The sequence below is a fragment of the Austrofundulus limnaeus genome, unplaced genomic scaffold (assembly GCF_001266775.1).
Source record: "Austrofundulus limnaeus strain Quisiro unplaced genomic scaffold, Austrofundulus_limnaeus-1.0 Scaffold127, whole genome shotgun sequence".
NCBI classification, from domain to species: domain Eukaryota; kingdom Metazoa; phylum Chordata; class Actinopteri; order Cyprinodontiformes; family Rivulidae; genus Austrofundulus; species Austrofundulus limnaeus.
The window spans coordinates 263,759-283,081 of record NW_013952529.1 but is presented as its reverse complement, the minus strand read 5'-3'; the positions used below and the strand labels follow the sequence as shown (position 1 = coordinate 283,081).

The window sequence follows — 19,323 nt, the reverse complement described above, 5'->3', positions numbered from 1 at the left end:
TTTCTCTGCTTGTAACAGCGCCGAGGATTTCATTTAATCCATTTATCAAAATCTGGGATTAAAAAGATAAAGTTTTTCTAAAACTGCATGAATACCTAATAAAATGTTTCAGCTTTTTAATAAAAACTTCTACTGAGTCGTTCAAAACCTGTCAATCAAATTGTTTAAATATTTGATTTACTTGAATGAACATTCAGAGTATTTAAAGATGATCTTAATTAACCATCTGTTGTAGATGGCTCTTTGAACATCCTGAGTTTCAGCTCACACACAAGTGATGAGCTAACGGCTAGTCTGAATGAAGTCAGGTCGAGCGAGCAGCTTCACTGTAATGAAATGTTTTAATTTCAGGGTGGAGGAGAACAACGATCTTCTGCTGTTCTTCAGAACTTTAAGGGCGTTCTCAGACAGGTGTGACGATCGGACCAGAACCTTCCAACACTTCCAGGTGAGCGAACGTTCTCCGTACCTGCTCAGTCTGTGACGGACCCGCGAGGCTTTTCCTCTCAGATGATGATGATGATGTCACCACAGATTTTGTTCTTGGGGTTTGTTGAACATTTATTTGTGTTCAAACCTCTTCAGGTTTTACATTTAAATGAGAGGATTGATGTTCTGAGGAGCCAACTTTAATGTTTGCAGCTCTTCTGATGTTGAAGGACGAAGTGATAAAGAGTCCAGCAGGTGTTTTCGTTCTGTTTGCAGTAAATTTTCAGGCTGGAACTGAAAACCGTTGGAGTGAAATGTCACTCTGCGGAGGATGGAACATTTGCTCCTGTTTTCTTGGAGGAGGTGTCGCTCGGCCAACTTGGCTGCGCTCGGAGAGAATTAAACCACATTTTCCATGAAAGTTTCAAACACTTTATTTTGCTTAGCATGCATCTTTGCTATGGAAAGTGTCGTTCCTGCTCTGCTGTGATGCAAACTTCACCGACACGCAGACACAACTTTACTAAGACGAATAAACACGTAAAACAACAACAAACTTGCAGGATTAGAGAAGATCAGAGAGCTGAACCTTTACTGGAGACTGCAGGATTATGGTGCGGTATGAGGGCCAAAATTAGGACCACTGCTCAACCAGCAGTTGTTATATCCTTGTAGCAGGAGGCTATATCTATTCCTAATCAGCTATTAATCTGATTAATGGTAGGCCGGCACTGCTAACTGAGAGGCTGGAGCTGGCAAATGAGAAGGAGACTTTTCATTTGTGTTAGCATCAGAGGCAAGCGACTAGCATAGATAATCTTGTGTTAGCATCAGAGAGGCTAGCAACTAGCATGGATAAGCTGGATTTAGCATCAGAGAGGCTAGCAACTAGCATGGATAAGCTGGCGTTAGCGTTGGAGAGGCTAATGAATAGCATGAATAAGTTTGCATTAGCAGTGGAGAGGCTAGCGACTAGCTTGGATAAGTTGGCATTAGCATTGGAAAGGTAAGCGACTAGCATGGAGAAACTGGCATTAGCATTTGAAAGGCTACCAATTAGCATGGTAAAGCTGGTGTTAGCATCGGAGAGGCTCGTAACTAGCATGGATAAGCTGGCATTAGCATTGGAGAGGCTAGTGACTAGCATGGATAAGCTGGCATTAGCATTGGAGAGGCTAGTGACTTGCATGGAGAAGCTGAAGTTGGCGTCGGAGAGGCTAGCAACTAGCATGGATAAGCTGGCATTGGCATCAGAGAGGTTGGCAACTAGCATGGACACGCCAGCGACCAACTTGGACAAGCTGGTGTTAGCATCCGAAAGGCTAGTGACTAGCATGGATAAGCTGGCATTAACATCGGAGACTAGTGACTAGCATGGATAAGCTGGCATTAGCATCAGAAAGGCTAGCGACCAGCATGGATAAGCTGACATTAGCATCAGAAAGGCTAGTGACTAGCATGGATATGTTGGCATTAGCATCAGAAATGCTAGTGACTAGCATGGATAAGCTGGCATTAACATCAGAGAGGCTAGCAACTAGCATGGATAAGCTGGCGTTAGCATCGGAGAGGCTAGCAACTAGCATGGATAAGCTGGTGTTAGCATCAGAATGTTTTGTGACTAGCATGGATAAACTGGCATTAGCATCAGAGAGGCTAGTAACTAGCATGGATAAACTGGCGTTAGCATTGGAGAGGCTAGCGACTAGCATGCCTAGGCTACTCACCTACCTTATTAGGCATGGATAAAAGCAACTCATGGAAATAAAGACTTGTGGGAATATTAGAAGAAATAATTAAATATAATCATTTAGGAGACACAAACACACGTACAAGTAAAAGGAAAAACWAAAATATATTTTTAAAACAGTAAAATTTAAATTATCTTCCAAAATATATAATTTATTGGAACTAAGCTGGAAAAATAAATATAAAAACAATGATAAATAAAGTTCTCCTTTTTAATTTAATTGATGCATTTTAAGTGTATTTATATAATTATTGGTCCATTTATATACAGTATTTCTGCTTTTATTTTTAATTATGTCAGTTTAGTCCTCCACATAAAACACACAAATACATTTTAATTAAAAACAGTTTATTAAAATATCCTTAATTATAATGTTACACCTTTCTGCACATTGCTGCTTATTCACATCAAATAAAACCTCTGAAGTGATTTTACTGAATTACAAAGGAGGCAAACATTTAACAAAGAGTAACTTTCACATTACTGAAGATCATAAATGCATCCAGTCCAACTTTACTGGAGTCTATAAATTAAAAAAACAAATCCCTATATGACCGTTGTCTGCATGTCCATACAGACTTGTCCAACATTTATATTTTATAATTAAAGCTCATTTAAACACTGAGACGTCTCTGACACACAGGAAACATTTAAACCGTTTACGCTTCACAACATTTAGCTGAAGAAAAGAAGACTACAGATCAACATGCATATATCAAGTTTTCCTTCTGCAAGACTTACATCACTTAAACCCGGAGCTGAAACTTTCTTTATTAAACTTGTAGAAAAGTCCTTTTTGACTCCTAAACCCCAGCATGCTTCAGAGATTGTCTTTAAGAAATGAAGCCAAAACGTTTGTTTGAAGGCAAAAATCAAAACTGAAATAAGGAATATTTACTCAAACTTCTATAAAGTTAGGGTCCTTCTTGGGTGTTTTTTATTTGTTTAAGTTGTAACAGAATAAATCGTAATGTTTGCTGCAGTTTTCTCTTTTTAAATAAAGAACATTACAACAAAAACATAATTTCTATCAGAAATCCAGCTGTGGATGTATACGGTCAGATCATTCCAGGACACCAGGGTGTGGTGAATTAATTGATCTGCCTCTGAAGCCTCAGTGAACCGTTTCGTTTGGACCCGACACTGAAAACAAACTGTTTAATAATCTTTATTCCCGCTGTGGGCCCAGCTCTCCAAAGTCCAGAAGGTCTCAGTACCCCTCAGTGCTTTGTTGCAGGGTCACTGCTCCGTCAGCAACAAAGGGGCTACAGTACAGTCAGTGTCTCTTCAGCGGTACTGACCCACAGGAAGAACTTTCATACAGGTGAAGCTGTCGGGGTTCTTGGACAGAACCACCGGGTTTCCGTCCATACGGACCTCGGAGAGACTCGGTCTTAGGTAGTAGGTGTCGTTGGACCTGCAGAAGGTGTCCTTGTTCACGTCAGTGATGTTGTTGTTCTGGAAAAAAAGATAGAAAGATAAAAATTAGTTTAAACATTATCTAAAATAAAATTAAAAATTGAAGTTGGAATAAAGTGCCAAGAAATCTGACTTTAAATAAACAAAAACACCCAACAGATTCTGCCGTGACAGAAACTAAAAGTTAAAGATGATTTATTCAGTAGTTCAGGATCTGCAGTGGGACCACCTTCACCTGCAGCTACAGGTTTGTCTTACCATGGTCCTCTTATCTGGGGTCAGGTCGCAGGGGCAGCAGTCTAAGCAGAGAGACCCAGACTTCCCTCTCTCCAGACTCTTGGACCAGCTCCTCTGGGGGAATCCCAAGGTGTTCCCAGACCAGCTGAGAAACATAGTCCCTCCAGCGTGTCCTGGATCTTCCTCTGGGTCTCCTCCCAGTGGGACATGTCCAGAACACCTCACCAGGGAGGAGTCCAGGAGGCATCCTAACCAGATGAACCACCTCAACTGGCTCCTCTGGATGTGGAGGAGCAGCAGAGTCCCTCCTGGATGACTGAGCTTCTCAGCCTATCTCTAAGGGAGAGCCCAGCCACCCTGCAGAGGAAACTCATTTCAGCTGCTTGGATCTGTGATCTCCTTCTTTCAGTCACTACCCAAAGCTCCTGACCATAGATGAGGGTAGGAACGTAGACCGACTGGTAAACTGAGAGCTTCACCTTCTGGCTCAGCTCTCTCTTCACCACGACAGACCGGTACAACACCCGCATCACTGCAGACGCAGCACCAATCCACATGTCGATCTCACGCTCCATTCTTCCCTCATTCATGAACAAGACCCTGAGATACTTAAACTCCTCCACTTGGGGCAGGACCTCCTCCCTGACCCGGAGGAGGCACCCTACCGGTTTCTGGCTCAAGACCATGGTCTGGGATTTGGAGGCACTGATCTTCATCCCATCTGTGAATGGCTCCAGTGAGAGCTGGAGATCAGGATCTGATGAAGCCAATAGGACCACATCATCCACAAAAAGCAGAGATGTGATCCTAAGGTCACCAAAAAGGATCCCCTCAACACCTTGGCTGTTCCTAGAAATTCTGTCCATTAAAGTTATGAACAGAATCGGTGACAAAGCACAACCTTGGTGGAGTCCAACTCTCACCTGAAACGAGTTTGACTTACTACCAGCATTGTGGACCAAGCTCTGACATCGGTCCTACAGGGACCTAACAGCCCGTATCAATGGGCCTGGTATCCCAAACTCCCAGAGTACCCCGCACAGGAGTCCCAGAGGGACACGGTCGAACACCTTCTCCATGTCCACAAAACACATGTAGACTGGTTGAACTCCCATGATCCCTCCAGGACCCTGCTGAGGGTGTAGAGCTGGTCCACTGTTCCACAACCAGGACCAAAACCACACTGCTCTTCCTGAATCCGAGATTCAATTATCTGACGGACCCTCCTCTCCAGGACTCCTGAATAGACCTTTCCAGGAAGAAGAATAAATTTACTGCTCTTCTATCTTTGAAGGGTCAAAGGGCATTTAAGGCCATTCTACAGACAAAGAGTATTCACAAGCCACCGACCTTCACCCTGAAGGGCAGACCATACAATAATCTCAGACTCTACAGGCTCTACTCTGAAGGTCAAAGGTCACGGCCTCTCTAAAAACAACATGGTGGCACAATTTAGTTTCATCTGAATGAACCACAATACTTCTGAAAAAAAAAACCAAGCCTAAAGACACACGTTTACCCAGAATGCACTGCAACAAAGAGCTCAGCCGTCAGCATGGTGGTGGAGGGCTGATGGTTTGGACTCCTTGCAGTCACTGAGTGGACCAATGAGGTCCTGAGGACCTTTATGTTTCTGTTTTATAAATAATGACTTGATGGAATCTGTTTTTCTACACTTCAGATTGGATCTGAAACATTTTGGAACCTGATAAATTTATATTTTCCCATTGTTTATATGAAAAATAAAGAGTTACAACATTCAAACCTGTAAATGTAAGATCCGGACCGTCTCTGGGATGTAAGGAACAGCTTCCAGTTGGTTGTTAGCCAGGTACAGGGTGGCCAACTTAGACAGTTTCTGCCAAGGAGAAGGAAAAATAAAATCACAAAGATGTAGCAGATGTAGCAGTCGCCCCAAACAACGAGGCCGTACCTTGAAGGCGTTGGCTTTGACACCTTTGGTTTTCAGGAAGTTGTTGTTTGCGTTGAAGGCGGTGAGCTTGGTTGGCAGTGTTGGAAGCTTGACGAGTCTGTTCTCGGCCAGAGTCAGCTCCTCCAGTAGGGTGAGCTTAGAGAAGGCTCCGTCATCGATGTCTGAGATCAGGTTCCCCGTCAGGTCGATCCTCTTCAGAGTCGCTGTGGACCCATCAGGATCAGTTTAATACAGAGTTTTACATTTATCTATTCAAAAACATGTCGTCTGATAAATGATGACTCAGCATTATCACAGGCAGTTTAAACTGAGGGGTATTTCAGACGCACCGGTGTCACCAAAGTCATTTTTCTTGATCTTCTTGATCATGTTGAAGCGGGCGTACAGGTATGCAGTTTCTTTGGGCAGAGGGGGGACCGTGACCATGTTGACCTCCTCACAGTACACAGACTTAGACAGGCAGACACACAGCAGGCAGGTGGGAAGTTCTACCACACAAAAAGAACAGAGTCAGTTAGAAGGAAAAGGTTTCTGTTGTGGTTCCGATAACAATCCTGTCCAAACCCAGCATGACCTGGAGTGCCTCTCGCTCTCTCAGAACCCTTACAGATGGACTCGGATCACCTCGCTGAGGTCTCAGCTGATCCAGTTCCTGTTTGGAGCTGGGTGCGGGTGTTTCGGATGTTCTTACCGGTGCCTTCTCCCGGTGCAGGGGTGTTGTCAGGCTCATCAGCAGGAATCAGTGCCCTCTGCAGGAGGAAGCAGGCTGTGTTCATTTACCAGACAATAATAATAACACAAGACATTTAGAACAAATTCAACTGTTGTTAGTGAATCTGCTGCATAAAAATGCTTTTAAAAAGAAACAAGGACAGAGGATTGTGTTGGGTGGAGGGGATGTGGTTCAGGGTTTTGGGGATAAGAAGTTGTTTCAGATTTCAGAGTTTCGGATGTTGTGCAGCTTCTGATCGTGTGTTGCAGTGATCAGTCTGCAGCCTCAGAGAGGGAAGCACAGGATGAATAATATTCTGTTCAATGTTAACAAACATTAATATTAAAACTGAATGTTTCTCCCATGCTCTGTCGTTCAACAGATAAGTTTGTAATCCACATTATTGCTTTCTCTCATTTTTGTTTGTTTTTAAAGTTTCCATGTCACCGTTAAAGCTTTGGTTTGGGTTTGACTGTTTCTGTTGGCTTTTGTGAGCAATCTTCAGTTTTCTGTGGATATCAGAGAAAACTTCATTTAATCACACTAAACCCTTGTAATGTTAAATAAAAGGTGCTGCCCCTCTGCTCCCTCACTGTTCCAGCAGTGGTACTGCATCAGGTTTTGTCCTAAGTGGCTGCACCTGTTCCACCTGGAATGAAGCCCGTCGAGGCTTGAGTCGGATCATGGCTGTGGCTGCTGGGATGATATGTTAAAGGCTTTTAGTTGGCTGTTTTTAATAATAAAAAACTCTCATCTAGGTTGTAACACTCATTGATTACAGACTGGCATAGCGTCCTGAGGCGTCGCCAGCTGAAAGAAGGAAAATCAAACGGGGCATGGTTACGACGCCCTTCTAGATAAATGCCTGAATTGGGGGCTCGTCCGGGATGTTTAGAACTTGGATTAAAGACTGAACCTGACTGGTTCTGTAGAGTAAATTGAAAGAAGTATGTTGCAACTAGGGCTGCATGATATTAGAAAGTCTTGTGATGGTGATATCAGGTGCGATATGTCTTTTTTTTAATCTTTCCTTCCTTTCTAATCTGTATTTCCTACTTTATATGACCTTTAGCATTTTGGCAATGTTGTGTCTGGTGTGAACTTTTGCTATCATCAGACTCTGTCCTGCTGACTAAATATTGCATTAACATGAAAAATATAACTTTAAAACTCTTCAGTGCAATAGTCAATAGTTATTGCACTCCAAGCAATTCTCTGTGATATAAATATTGCGGACACTGATATTGCGATAACGATATTTGTGATATATTGTGCAGCTCTAATGTAATTTTCTGTTCCTGTTCCTCTCACAAAACAGAACTTTTTTAATGTTTATCTTTGTTCCCAGCAGACTGTTACAGTTTGTTTCCATTTCTTTTATTGAATCTATGAAAAACACCAAAGATAAATTATTAAACAAGAATCCATGTTTCTTTCTTTTGTGGGTTATAGTCGTTGGTTTGAGTGTGAGGAAAGCACAAAGCTTCATCTTGTCAGATGTCCTGTGTTCAAACATGGAAACCATAAGTTGACCTTTAGCCCCTGACCTAAAAACATTCAGGAGGAAGTGATTCCTCACCTAACGATGGTTATTTAAACCTTTAGCCCTAAAGTTGAGGTCTTGATCTGCAGGTTTTCTTCTGAAAACCATCTTTGAATGTGGAGAACGAAGGAACCAGAACGTAAACGGTCTGAAACACCACTGATCCTGTCAATGGTTTAAAACTGCCTTCATGTATTAAAACGTGAAATAAGTCACACTGCTGGTGACAAGTCAACAGACCAATCAGGAGCCGGGGACACAGATTACCTCTGAAGTGGTTCAGCTGGACTCTCTGAGGAGGTTTTGGACTCTCTGGTTCCATATGAAGCTCGTTAAAACTGAACTTATGTTTTATAGTTTTGTTGTCTCTCACATTTCTTTCTTCTGCGGATTGTTTTTGTGTTTTTATTTTCTCCTTTTCCTGTAAGCCAGACAAATTAGACCAGATGTTGGTTTGAATCCATCCGGAGCTCAAGGGTTCTGCGGTCCGATAAGTGTTGGTGGGAGCTGATTTAGGGTTTGGTTTGTTTGTTGTGACAGGAATCAGAACGTGACGGACTGAGACAAGGAGGATTTATGTGCTGGAGGGGGGGCACATGTGGTCGTTATACAAGAAGAAACAAATCTGATTAACTGGACAAACAGTGGAGATGCTCTTTAATTCAGGCACATTTATCACCATTTATCACAAGCGTGGCTCAGTCAGGAATCTTCTTTTACACTTTTTATATTAAAAATCAGCTCTTTGTGTCTTCTGTCAGTGTCTCTGTCCGTCTTGGGGTTTGTGGTTGTGCTTTGAGCAGTTAAATTCTTCAAATCACAACATATTTTTGAGTTTATAACTCGCAAACAGGTACCTGTTAACAGCTGCTTGTGATTTATACCTGATTTTCTGGAGAAGATTTTTCAAACATTTTGATTTTTAAATCTGGATGAAATATTCTTTTAAAGCTAAACTTATTTCAGACTTTATTCTCATTTTAAATTTTTTTAAACCCAAATGAAATGAGTGTAGTTTTGATTTAATTTTATAGGCAGTTAGTAGGGGTGCAACGATACAGAAAATTCTCGATTCGGTTCGATACTTTAGTCTCACGGTTCGATATTTGTTTCGATACAAAAAAGAGAAATTTCCGTGTCCTTTTAAACTTGTAATTTATTTAAATTATTTCTGAACATTTGTTTAACCTCAAAAGTACAGTTTTTAAATTAAATGTTGCAGAAACAAGTTTCTCGGTGGATCTGCTCTCAAAAACGCAGCCTAGGTGGAGTAGTCGAACACAGATCCACTGATCCTTCAACACAGAGCATCTTCAGAAGACAAGTTGATAAAGTCAATTTAAAAAATCTGTATTGTTCCATACAAAGTGTGTGTTGAACCTAAAGCACTGTTCGATACGGGTACCTGTGTTGTTGCACCCCTAGAAGTTAGTTTATTTACAACCATGAAAACATCAATTTTAAAGTTAAAAATTAACAAGAAAACAACTCATTTGCTAAAAAACTAAACTGGGACTCGGAGCAGAAAAAGTGATGAAACCTGGATTATTAAAGTTGTTTAAAGAGAGATTATTAAAGCAGAGAGGTGTTATAGGAACAGGTTAGTTCTCACCTTCGGTCTCCTCCAGAAGCCACTGAGGTATCCTGCATTCAGCTGCCGCTCAGGTAGAGCTCCTCGTGCGAGCCGTGCGTTGTGCTCGAACCTGCGGGCTGAAGCTGCTGCCAGCCACAGGACCAGCGCGCAGGTGAACAGGAGCTCCTTCATGCTGTGCAGAACGTAAAGCCTGAGCTTGGGTCAGCAGCTCGTCCTCCCGTCTGGATGAGTCAAATGTCTGTGTTTAAGGGCTGAACTGCGAGCTTCCAGCCGACTCTTAAAGCTGAGTTTATAGAGCGCAGCACTTTAACCCTTTCCACACCAGCCTCCATCCAAAGCCGCCGAGGAGCAGAGCTAGACACACAAACATGCCGAGGACCCCCGGCTGCAGAGGAGAACGTCTTTAAGAACGTGTGCAGCAGGGAAAGCTGAACCCTGACAGCTGTTTTGTCTGGAGGAATGTCTGCAGAACCGCTCTGTAATGACTAATAATCAGAGCTGCTCTCATTAGGATCTGCTTGTTTTGCTCCTGCAGCTTCAGGCTCAGGTTGTGGGTTTGAAACCACGATGGATTTTCTCACGGTGCTCCAGTTTCCTCCCCCGTCCAGAACCTTACAGGTTACCTGGTCTGGAGCCTTTTTCAGATTATTACTGGTATCAGGACTGGTAGTTCTTATTGTGACCAAAGCCAGTTTTTATGATTCATTTCTGAAAATTTAAATAAAATGAATCCATTTTTCTAATAGACAGAAAAATAAATATAATTAGATGATTACCTGCCTTTTTGTAGCAATAATATCAATATCTATTTTTCTATCCTCATTTGTTTTAAAGTGATGTTTTAAACCACTTGTCAAACTATAGGCCTGAGGGCCAAATGTGGCCCACCATGACATTTTCTGTGGCCCGCGAGAGCTTCAAAGTAGAGCTGGGCGATATGACCCAAATTTTATATCACGGTATTTTCAACAATTACACCGGTTTCAAGGTATTTGACGGTATTTTTTTCCTCACAGTACAGCTGATAATAAAATGTACAAACTTTGATTATTGACTTTTTTCTTTTACTGTACCTCTGAAAAGGCCTGTCGCGATAGTCAATAAATCAATTAATTGCATGATAAGTTATTTTGAGGTCGGTAAAAAAGATGAGGACGATAAGTTTCATTTTCCTGCTTGTTTGTTTACTTCGTCTCTCTCCCTCTCTGTGCTCCGCTYCACAGGAGCTCAGCTGACTCCTCCCCTCCTGTTTTCTTAGTGTCGGGAGGAGTGAACTCTCACTTTAGCATGAGAGTTCGTAGCAATAACAAACTAAAGAAACGTTTCAAAGCAGAACGCGGCTGCTGCAGTGCAGCAATTGCAGAGCCTGAAATTCGCTGCGGGGAGAGAGAGAGACTTTGCATTGACTTTCATTCATTTACCAGTATTTTCTATGTAGGAATTACTCCATGAAATTAGGACCAGCCTAATCTTCATAAAGATAATCCAGCAAGACCTTGCAAAAATGAAATCAGACTTTAATGAAATACCCCCCTGATCATGAATGAGAAAAGAACTTGTGACCTGGTCAGGTTTCTCAAAATAAAGTAATTTATTTTAGACACATGAACAGAATAAACATACAAATATTTGCTAAAATTATTATATGGATAAATGACACAAGTTATAATTTTTATAAAAAATTCCACTCAGAGTTGACAAAAACAGTAAATTTCAGGTGTAATAATTCACTGGCACACAGCTTACTAAGTTTTTAAGTAAATAAGAGAGAAAAAGGTAAAGGTTTAGCTTTAAGAAATAGGAGGAAAAGAGAATTAGTAAATTTGGCACTGTTCTTTAAATCAGACCTGACCAGCACCAACTGTCAGACTGCGACACCTCCGAGGGCTAGACTTCAGCTCCGACGTTTATCTCATTAAAACTCTTTGTCTACCTTTTGATGGCTTGATGAAGACCACAGGCAGGTGGACGGTTTCGAGAGAGAGTCGGTATACAGTCCGCACAGGTGGATAGTGTCCGTCATTGACAGCAGGGGGTTTGAGAAGACGCCTCGTCTCACCCCAGCGAGCCTCCAGGCTCTAGGCTCGGTCTTAGTCAGGTGCTACTCGGTGGCATGTTAGTCCCATCCACGCAGGTGTCCAAAGATGGACTTCACTCCTCAGAGAAAGACAGAACCATCCGCCCAGCCGAACAGACAACGAACAACTAGTTGTTAGCTGGTGAGAACAGAAAGTTAGATCTTGAGAGGGAAAAACAAGAGAGTGAGAAAGAAAAACAACCTGACTTCTCACACTTGGTTCGGCCAGCTGGTGTTGTTATCAGCAGAAAACCTTGAAGCTGCAAAGGCAGCTTTCCTTCTGTCTTAAAAATCACACCACTGCACAAATGGATTAATAATGAAATGAATAGCACACAATATTAATCATTAAACCAATTAAGGAAATGATAAACCATGACTAATAATAGTACTAAGAAAAAACATTAAAGCACATTTCAACTCTTTTTTCTTCACATTGTTATACTCTGGAACAAAGAGAGATGCAAAGATTAATTCAATAAAACTTTGAGTATATTGATTATAACCTCTTTTAAAAGATTAAATGAGATAATATATATATAGGACTTTGTCCTATTCACTTAAAGAAAATAAAAAACACTTTAAAATGATTTCTTCTTATAAGTGTAAAAAATAAAATCAAAGACAAAGAAAAAAACAATAGAAAAGTTTTTTTTTCACCAGGGTTACCTCTACATCTATTACCATTTGACCCTAAACCTAGCCTACACTTTACATGGGATGTGAACTGGGCTTATGTCCCCATAAGAAACAGTGGGTCCTCACCAGGCTGTGTAGTTTGCTTCATCTCTAAAGAGATGCTGCTCTTTAATATTGTTTATTTACTGTCTTAGTTGTGTGTGGTGTTTAATTTACATTTTGTTGTTCTTTGTTTTTTTTATTCAAGTGCATTTTTTGTTAGAGACTGAGAGTCCACTTTGTTAAACATTCTTTTAAAAATTAAAGTTTACTGATTTATTACACTTACATATTACACTTTTATAGTTATTAGTTGTAAAATGGTCACCAGGCAATATTATCGCTTATTGCAAAAATTTTTGAGACAATTAATCGCCCATCAAAATTTGTTATCGTGACAGGCCTACCTCTGTATCACTGTTTCCCTCCTCTTGTACATCTTTTCTCTGCCTGGTTGTAGACAGTAATCATACATTTAGGTCCGATTGTGAAGGGTTGAGAAAAAATCATTATCTGGTCTATCGTTGCGCGTTAATAAAACTTAAAAGGACGACTCACCTTGCACACCAGTCAATTTCGCTACATTACAAATCTACTTCCCCCTGGGCTTTTCACAATAGAAGCACGTTAAATTCTGCATGCAGTAACGTCTCCATTATAACGTAGCTCGTTAAATCTAACCGTGCACGACAATGAAGAGTTGTTTACTGTTCAGCGATGGTGAAAACGGGATGTTTTTTTTTACGTCAGACCATATAAGCGGCTGAAACACCACCCGCCACCAGTTGTTCCAACAATAATGTTAGCATGCTAATGCGCTTAGCGGTGCCGCGAGGAAACGTGTCTCCAGGGAAACAGTTCAGTGGCGGCCGCGATGAAACGTTCCGCATGTGTTCAGGCTATTTACACCGGTATTCAGAAAAGTCATATCATAACAAAAATAAAAACCGGTTTTTGGTACAAAACGGTATACCACCCAGCACTACTTCAAATACATATTGTCTTAAAATAAGAAGATGCCAGGGGCGCCCAAACATATTCCCCAAAAGGGCCAAAATGAAAATCTATCTGGGGCTGTGGGCCAAATGCAGTAATATAATTCATTCATCAGTTCATCATGTGATATCCTCATTTCGCTGCATTTTCGCCCGGTACTTTTGCCACGAGCCAGTTTTATAGGGAAATAGGAATTTCCCACTTACAACGTATGTAAATTTAAACTGGAACGCCCCTCCAGTGCGAATTCTCTGTTGGAAAGTGAGAAAGTGCAGAATTTAAGATGACAGCTACTCATCACAACTCTTTTACTTTTAATAATATTTCTTCAGTATTTATTTCACCTTTACTCAGTTATACACATTGTACTTTTCAGTTTTTATAAGAAAACGTGTTAAAACGCTGTTTCAATGCAGGAAATACCAGGTAGAGCTCAGTTAGCATTTGTTAGCGGGGCTCAGTCCTAACAATGAAATGAGTTTCATGTTTTTAGACAAAGTTAATTTAACTGGCCCTTTGAAAGCAGCCATAATGTCCCTGTGGCCCTTGGTGGCACCCGTTTTAAATTGTGTTAATATTTAAAAAACATCATAATTTTAGTTATTTATGTTTAAAAACTGGGAGGATCAAATTAGTCAAATCCACTCTGTGACCACTTGCACCGTCTTGGTTTTCTGGTTCCAATTGTTGGTCCTTCAGTGTGGTACAGAAACCAAACCATAATGGGCCTCATGCAAGAACATTTTCGTCTTCTAAATTTCTCTTACTTTTCTTCGTACGAAGGGTTCGTACAAACATGTCATGTTAGATTCAACAAACTCTTTCATCTTCAGGAAGTGTGTAAATGAGCTGCGTAAACTGATGAATGTGTATCCAGGTGCTCGTGCACGAGGAGAGGAGATTAGCATAATTAGCACCCTAAAACACCATATAAGGCTATGTTTCCTGCCCCACATACCAGGAAGTGTTCATTCATGACATTGCAAAGTAAAATAAGAACTTCACGAGTTTGTAGATTAAAGTCCTGCTCTCAGAGATCTAGAAAAGAAAAAATGTCATTTTTAGCAGCGTCAGGTCTGGACCACTCGTAAATTTTGTTCGTATCTGAAAAAAATCGTATAATACGAAAACATTGGTGAATGCCACAAATTCTCCTAAATCACTCGTATGCACAACTAAAGAACAAATCTGTGCGAACGAACGGTGCATGAGGCCCATTGTTTCTACTTCTGTGCTCGGCTGTAGGAACATTGGGCCTCATGCAAGAACCGTTGGTACGCACAGATTTGTTCTTTAGTTGTGCGTACGAGTGATTTAGGAGAATTTGTGGCATTCACCAATGTTTTCGTATTATACGATTTTTTTCAGATACGAACAAAATTTACGAGTGGTCCAGACCTGTCGTATATTTTACGTGCAGTCAGTCTGCTGTTATCCAGACGGGTTTTCCTCCCTAATAACTTTATATTTCGTTAGTTTGAAGATATTTTGAGTTGAAAATAAATCACACTCCATAATTATGTTGACAATAGGCTACTCTGCTTGAATTAGAGTTATAATTTTAATATATAATATAAATTGCCCGTCCGCCCGGGACGGACGGGGGGGGCAGCAGGAAAAAGACCTCGCTCTCCCCAGAGACACTTTCCAGCTCGTCCTGGGGGACACCGAGACGTTCCCAGGCCAGAGGGGATATATGATCAAGTCCTGGATTTTCTCCAAAGTGCCAGACTTATTTTGAAAACATTTTAAAATGCTTATTTAAAACCCGCATCTGAGACCACCGCAGCGCGCGCGGGGGGGGTTACGGTGCTCAGCGCTGCGCTGCGGCTTCTGAATAAATGAAAATGATTTAACACAGTTGTTTATACTTTTAGCAGCTCTTTTTATTCCACAGCTGAGCTGCTAAAAATGACAGATTTTCTTTTCTGGATCTCTGACAGACGGACTTCAATCTCTGAACTTGTAAAGTTTTTCTTTTAAGTTTTCGCTGCCATTTTCATGAATGGACACTTCCTGATATCTGAGGCAGGAAACATAGCCTTATATGGTGTTTTTGGGGTGGTAATTATGCTAATCTCCTCTCACGTGCACGAGCAGCTGGATAGAACAGGTGAATTTACGCAGCTCATTTACACACTTTTCCTGAAGGTAGAAGAGTTTGTTGAATCTGACGTGACATGTTCGTACGAACCCTTTGTACGAACAAAAGTAAGAGAAATTTAGGATAAAAATACGAACATGTTCTTGCATGAGGCCCAATTTCCTTTTTATTTTCCTGTATGGTTGATAAACTCTGAGCAAAAGGGGAGGACGGTGACCCGGTGATGTCGGTACCAGAATATCTTTTCTTCTTGTTGAATCCACAGGGGGGTCTCTCAAACTAACGGGGGGGTCTCTCAAACTAACGGGGCGGTCTCACCAAAAACACAACTCCGAGTGAGACATTTCAGCTTTGGTTGTTTGTTCCAGGTGAAATATTTGCTGAGCAGCCAGTGAAACGGTTCAGTTTAAAGGTGGAAAAATACAAACATCTGAAAAAAAAGTCATAAATGAAGCTGGAAACATTAAGCACTGCTGGAGAGAAACTGAAGAAACTGCTCCTGGCGTTCATCTGAACTTGGCTTCTGCTCAACCGTTCTGCAATGTTTGCAGTTTTTTTTTCCGGTTTCATCCCTCGACACAGAGAAAGAACTGAATCTATGAGGAAAGAGTCCAGATATAAACACCCAGTCCAGGTGTGTTACCTTCAAACTTTTATTTCTCTGGGAACAGCTCCTGTAACTGGAGAACCTGTTTTTACCTGAGTCTCACTTGTTTTTCACTGTTTAGCAGGAAAGATCCACCTGAAAGCACCTGGTGCAGCTTGTTTTAGAGAGCAGAACTAGACTGTTTGACTTATTTAAGCTGGATTTAAATGACAGTTATAAACACTTCATGAGAACCAGCAAAAACCTTGTTTCATTTAAACAATCTTGGCTGCATCAAAGTTGAATTCTTAGAAACTTCAGCTTCTTTCTGACCTGCAGACCTTCAGCTGTAATGTGGTTTTGCGACGTTTCCAAACATGCAGGGTTGTATTTGTTTAGAGCTCAGCAAACAACCTGAGGCTGAGTTAAAGAGCAGCTGAAAAGTTTCTTCTGGAACCGTCCATCCAGCTGCTCCAAACTCTTTGGCTCCTTCAGTTTCTGTGGAATTCATAAGAATAATGAATTTAACGTTTAATGAAGCAGCAGTTTGCTGAACGAGACAACAGAAAGTCTCAGCTCTGGATTAAAGTGTCACCCTCTTGCTTTTGGCTTTTGTTTATTCACATTAAAATGATTGTTTATATCAGACGGTGTTCCAGTTTATACATTTAACAACCACTTTAATCCGTGAAATAAGAAATAAATAGAAACTCAGAGGGAGAACTGAATCCTTAGAGCATTAAAATAAATGTATTTATCAACTGGGAACAAAATCAGTTTTCAGGCTCCTCTAAAGTGTAAAAAGTTCCTCTGGCTCGTTTCAGCCAGCAGCTGTGTGTGTGTGTGTGTGCGTGTGCGTGCGTGCGTGTGTGTGTGTGTGTGTGTGTGTGTGTGTGTGTGTGTGTGTGTGTGTGNTATCAACTGGGAACAAAATCAGTTTTCAGGCTCCTCTAAAGTGTAAAAAGTTCCTCTGGCTCGTTTCAGCCAGCAGCTGTGTGTGTGTGTGTGTGTGTGTGTGTGTGTGTGTGTGTGTGTGTGTGTGTGTGTGTGTGTGTGTGTGTGTGTGTGTGTGTGGCAGGTGTAAGTGTGTGATAATTAATGTCTCTCTGAAGCCATCCTCAGACAGAACACTCCTGTGAATTAACTCTTTGTTACCAGCAGCCTGGTCTGCAGGGTCCGCCTGATGCGATGCATTAAAACTGTTGGTTCTGGTCCCAACTGGACCACCTGCTGGTTCTGGTCCCAACTGGACCACCTGCTGGTTCTGAGTGGCTGCCAGTGTCATGGACCTGACTCAGATTTTTTATATTTCACCTCAGAGGCTTGTTGTAAAATTATATTAACATGATCAGAAACCTAACATAACCCATCCATCCATCCATCCATCCATCCATCCATCCATCCATCCATCCATCCATCCTTACTGCAGGTGAGGACTGGAATCTAGAAGAACAAGTAAGCTGAAGTTCTTCTCAGTTTTTCTGTCTTCAGTTCTTTTATCTTCTGTAACGACTCATTCCTGCTGGCTTCATGAACGTGACTTTGTTGGACTTTAAAGTCACCACAGATCTTGAAGGGTCTGACCCCCTTCAGGCTCCAACGTCTCCTGTTGACTTCTGAAGCTTGACTCAGCTTTAGCTCGGTAATATAAAATATCTAAATATTTGAAAAACACAAAACCCATTTAAATGGAGCTGCAGTATTTTTATTCCACCAAAAGTTCAGACACTCTTTAGTTTTCTGAGATGAGAATCAGAAACTTCTGAAGTAACAAAACACTTCTCTCAATCATATAGAAAAAAACAGAAAATCCTAAAGATTCTCCTCTTTTTATTGGTAAATATTTCTTGAGGCATTTTTTTATTCTTCTTGTTTCAGTTTGGAGTCTCAGAGCAGAAAAAGGTTTTCTGTGCGCAGATTTACTGTAGAAATGAATTATTTTCCTTCTGCTGAGTCTTGGTTCAGATCCTGGCATTCAGCGTTGGAATCTGGTCCCACAGGACGGCCTGATGGTAAAAACAGAACCACTGCAGCCTCCAGAAGGAGACCACCACTTTAGTTTTACAAACATCAGGTTAGGTTTGAATTTCTGGAATGTTTTGTCTTTTCTTGGTAACTCAGAGGTTAAATGAAATGGTTTTTAATGGGTTTTCCATCATATATGTTCATTAGACAAACAGAAAAAGGGACTTGAATTCTTTATGGCTTATTAATTTGACAGATTGTTTACTTGATTTGTGATTTTGTGAAGTTGGTTTAAAGAGTTGTGGAGATGCAGCGGGATTCCTGCTGTTACAACCAAACGCAGAGCAGATGTTAGGATGCACAATGAGGAAGGAAGGGTTTAAACTTTACAAAGTAAATGCTACAGGGGGCTCTTCTTTTGTTTTTTTTTTAAACCTTTATTCTGTGTTAGACATCTGTTCAGGTGCTGGAGCCGATGTTTTGGTCTGAAATCAGTTACTTGGTAATAAATTTGATAAGACACTGAGTTTATGAAGACTGTTATACATATTGCAAATTATTATTATTTTTTTAAAGCCACTTCAGTAGAAAACGTAATATTAGTTTTTTCATCATCAGTGACTTTTTTTAAAGAAGTAAATCTAGAGAATAAGGAAAAGAAAAAGAAGAAAATAGAGAAATGTAATGGGAAAGATTGAAAAAAAATATATATATACATACATACACATTCAGTGACCGTCAGAAACGCCAGGATCTGAACACCTGTTTGTGTGCAGTTGAGAGCATGCATGTAAACTGTATACAAGATTTCTCCAAAGGAATATTTAATAGTGACTGTGGAGACCCACAGACCCGACCCCCAAGACCAAAAGCAGACATAAGGGAGACAGAGCCAAAGACCTCGAGAGGGACCCCAAGCGCGGAGCCCCCAAGGGCACCAGCACAGGGGAACCGCCCGCCCACCCACCAGATTGGACCATAGAAGAGAACCAGAAGAGCCCCCCACAGCGACCACACGCAGTAATCCCCTGGGGCCAGCAGTGATGAACTCATGGGCCCCACTGGCACCCACCACGCCGGAGCAGATCCAGGCATGGACACAGAGGCCCGGGTCCCCAAGGCGTACCACCCCAGGCCAAGGCCCAATAGGCCCAGAGGACCCAAGCCCCACCAGGCAGTTACCAGGCCGAGCCGGCCCATGCCCGAGCGCTCAGCCCCAGACACTGAGAGCCACCAGTGCACCGGCGGGTAGAAGCACAACCCACCAGAGGGCAGAGTGGCAGAAGTGCAAAGCCCACCA

General features: G+C 41.5%; 1 protein-coding gene across 1 annotated transcript; it reads right to left on the bottom strand.

Moving 5' to 3' along the window:
• Positions 1 to 2,510: 2,510 nt before the first annotated feature.
• On the bottom strand, positions 2,511 to 10,005 carry ogna (osteoglycin, paralog a). Its single transcript, XM_014015309.1, has 6 exons — positions 9,636 to 10,005; positions 6,460 to 6,517; positions 6,098 to 6,256; positions 5,769 to 5,971; positions 5,601 to 5,693; positions 2,511 to 3,637 (listed from the first exon to the last, which is right to left on the bottom strand). The coding sequence occupies exons 1-6, from the start codon at positions 9,786 to 9,788 to the stop codon at positions 3,467 to 3,469; spliced, it is 837 nt and encodes a 278-aa protein (XP_013870763.1). The 5' UTR covers positions 9,789 to 10,005; the 3' UTR covers positions 2,511 to 3,466.
• Positions 10,006 to 19,323: the final 9,318 nt, after the last annotated feature.

Bases quoted from the DNA above. Each gene is read 5' to 3' on its own strand.
- ogna (XM_014015309.1), bottom strand. From the start codon at position 9,788: ATGAAGGAGCTCCTGTTCACCTGCGCGCTGGTCCTGTGGCTGGCAGCA. The intron at 6,518-9,635 runs GTGAGAACTAAC...TTCCTCCTGCAG, and splicing joins GCTTCTGGAGGAGACCGAAG to AGGGCACTGATTCCTGCTGA. The intron at 5,972-6,097 runs GTGCGTCTGAAA...ATGGGTCCACAG, and splicing joins AAATGACTTTGGTGACACCG to CGACTCTGAAGAGGATCGAC.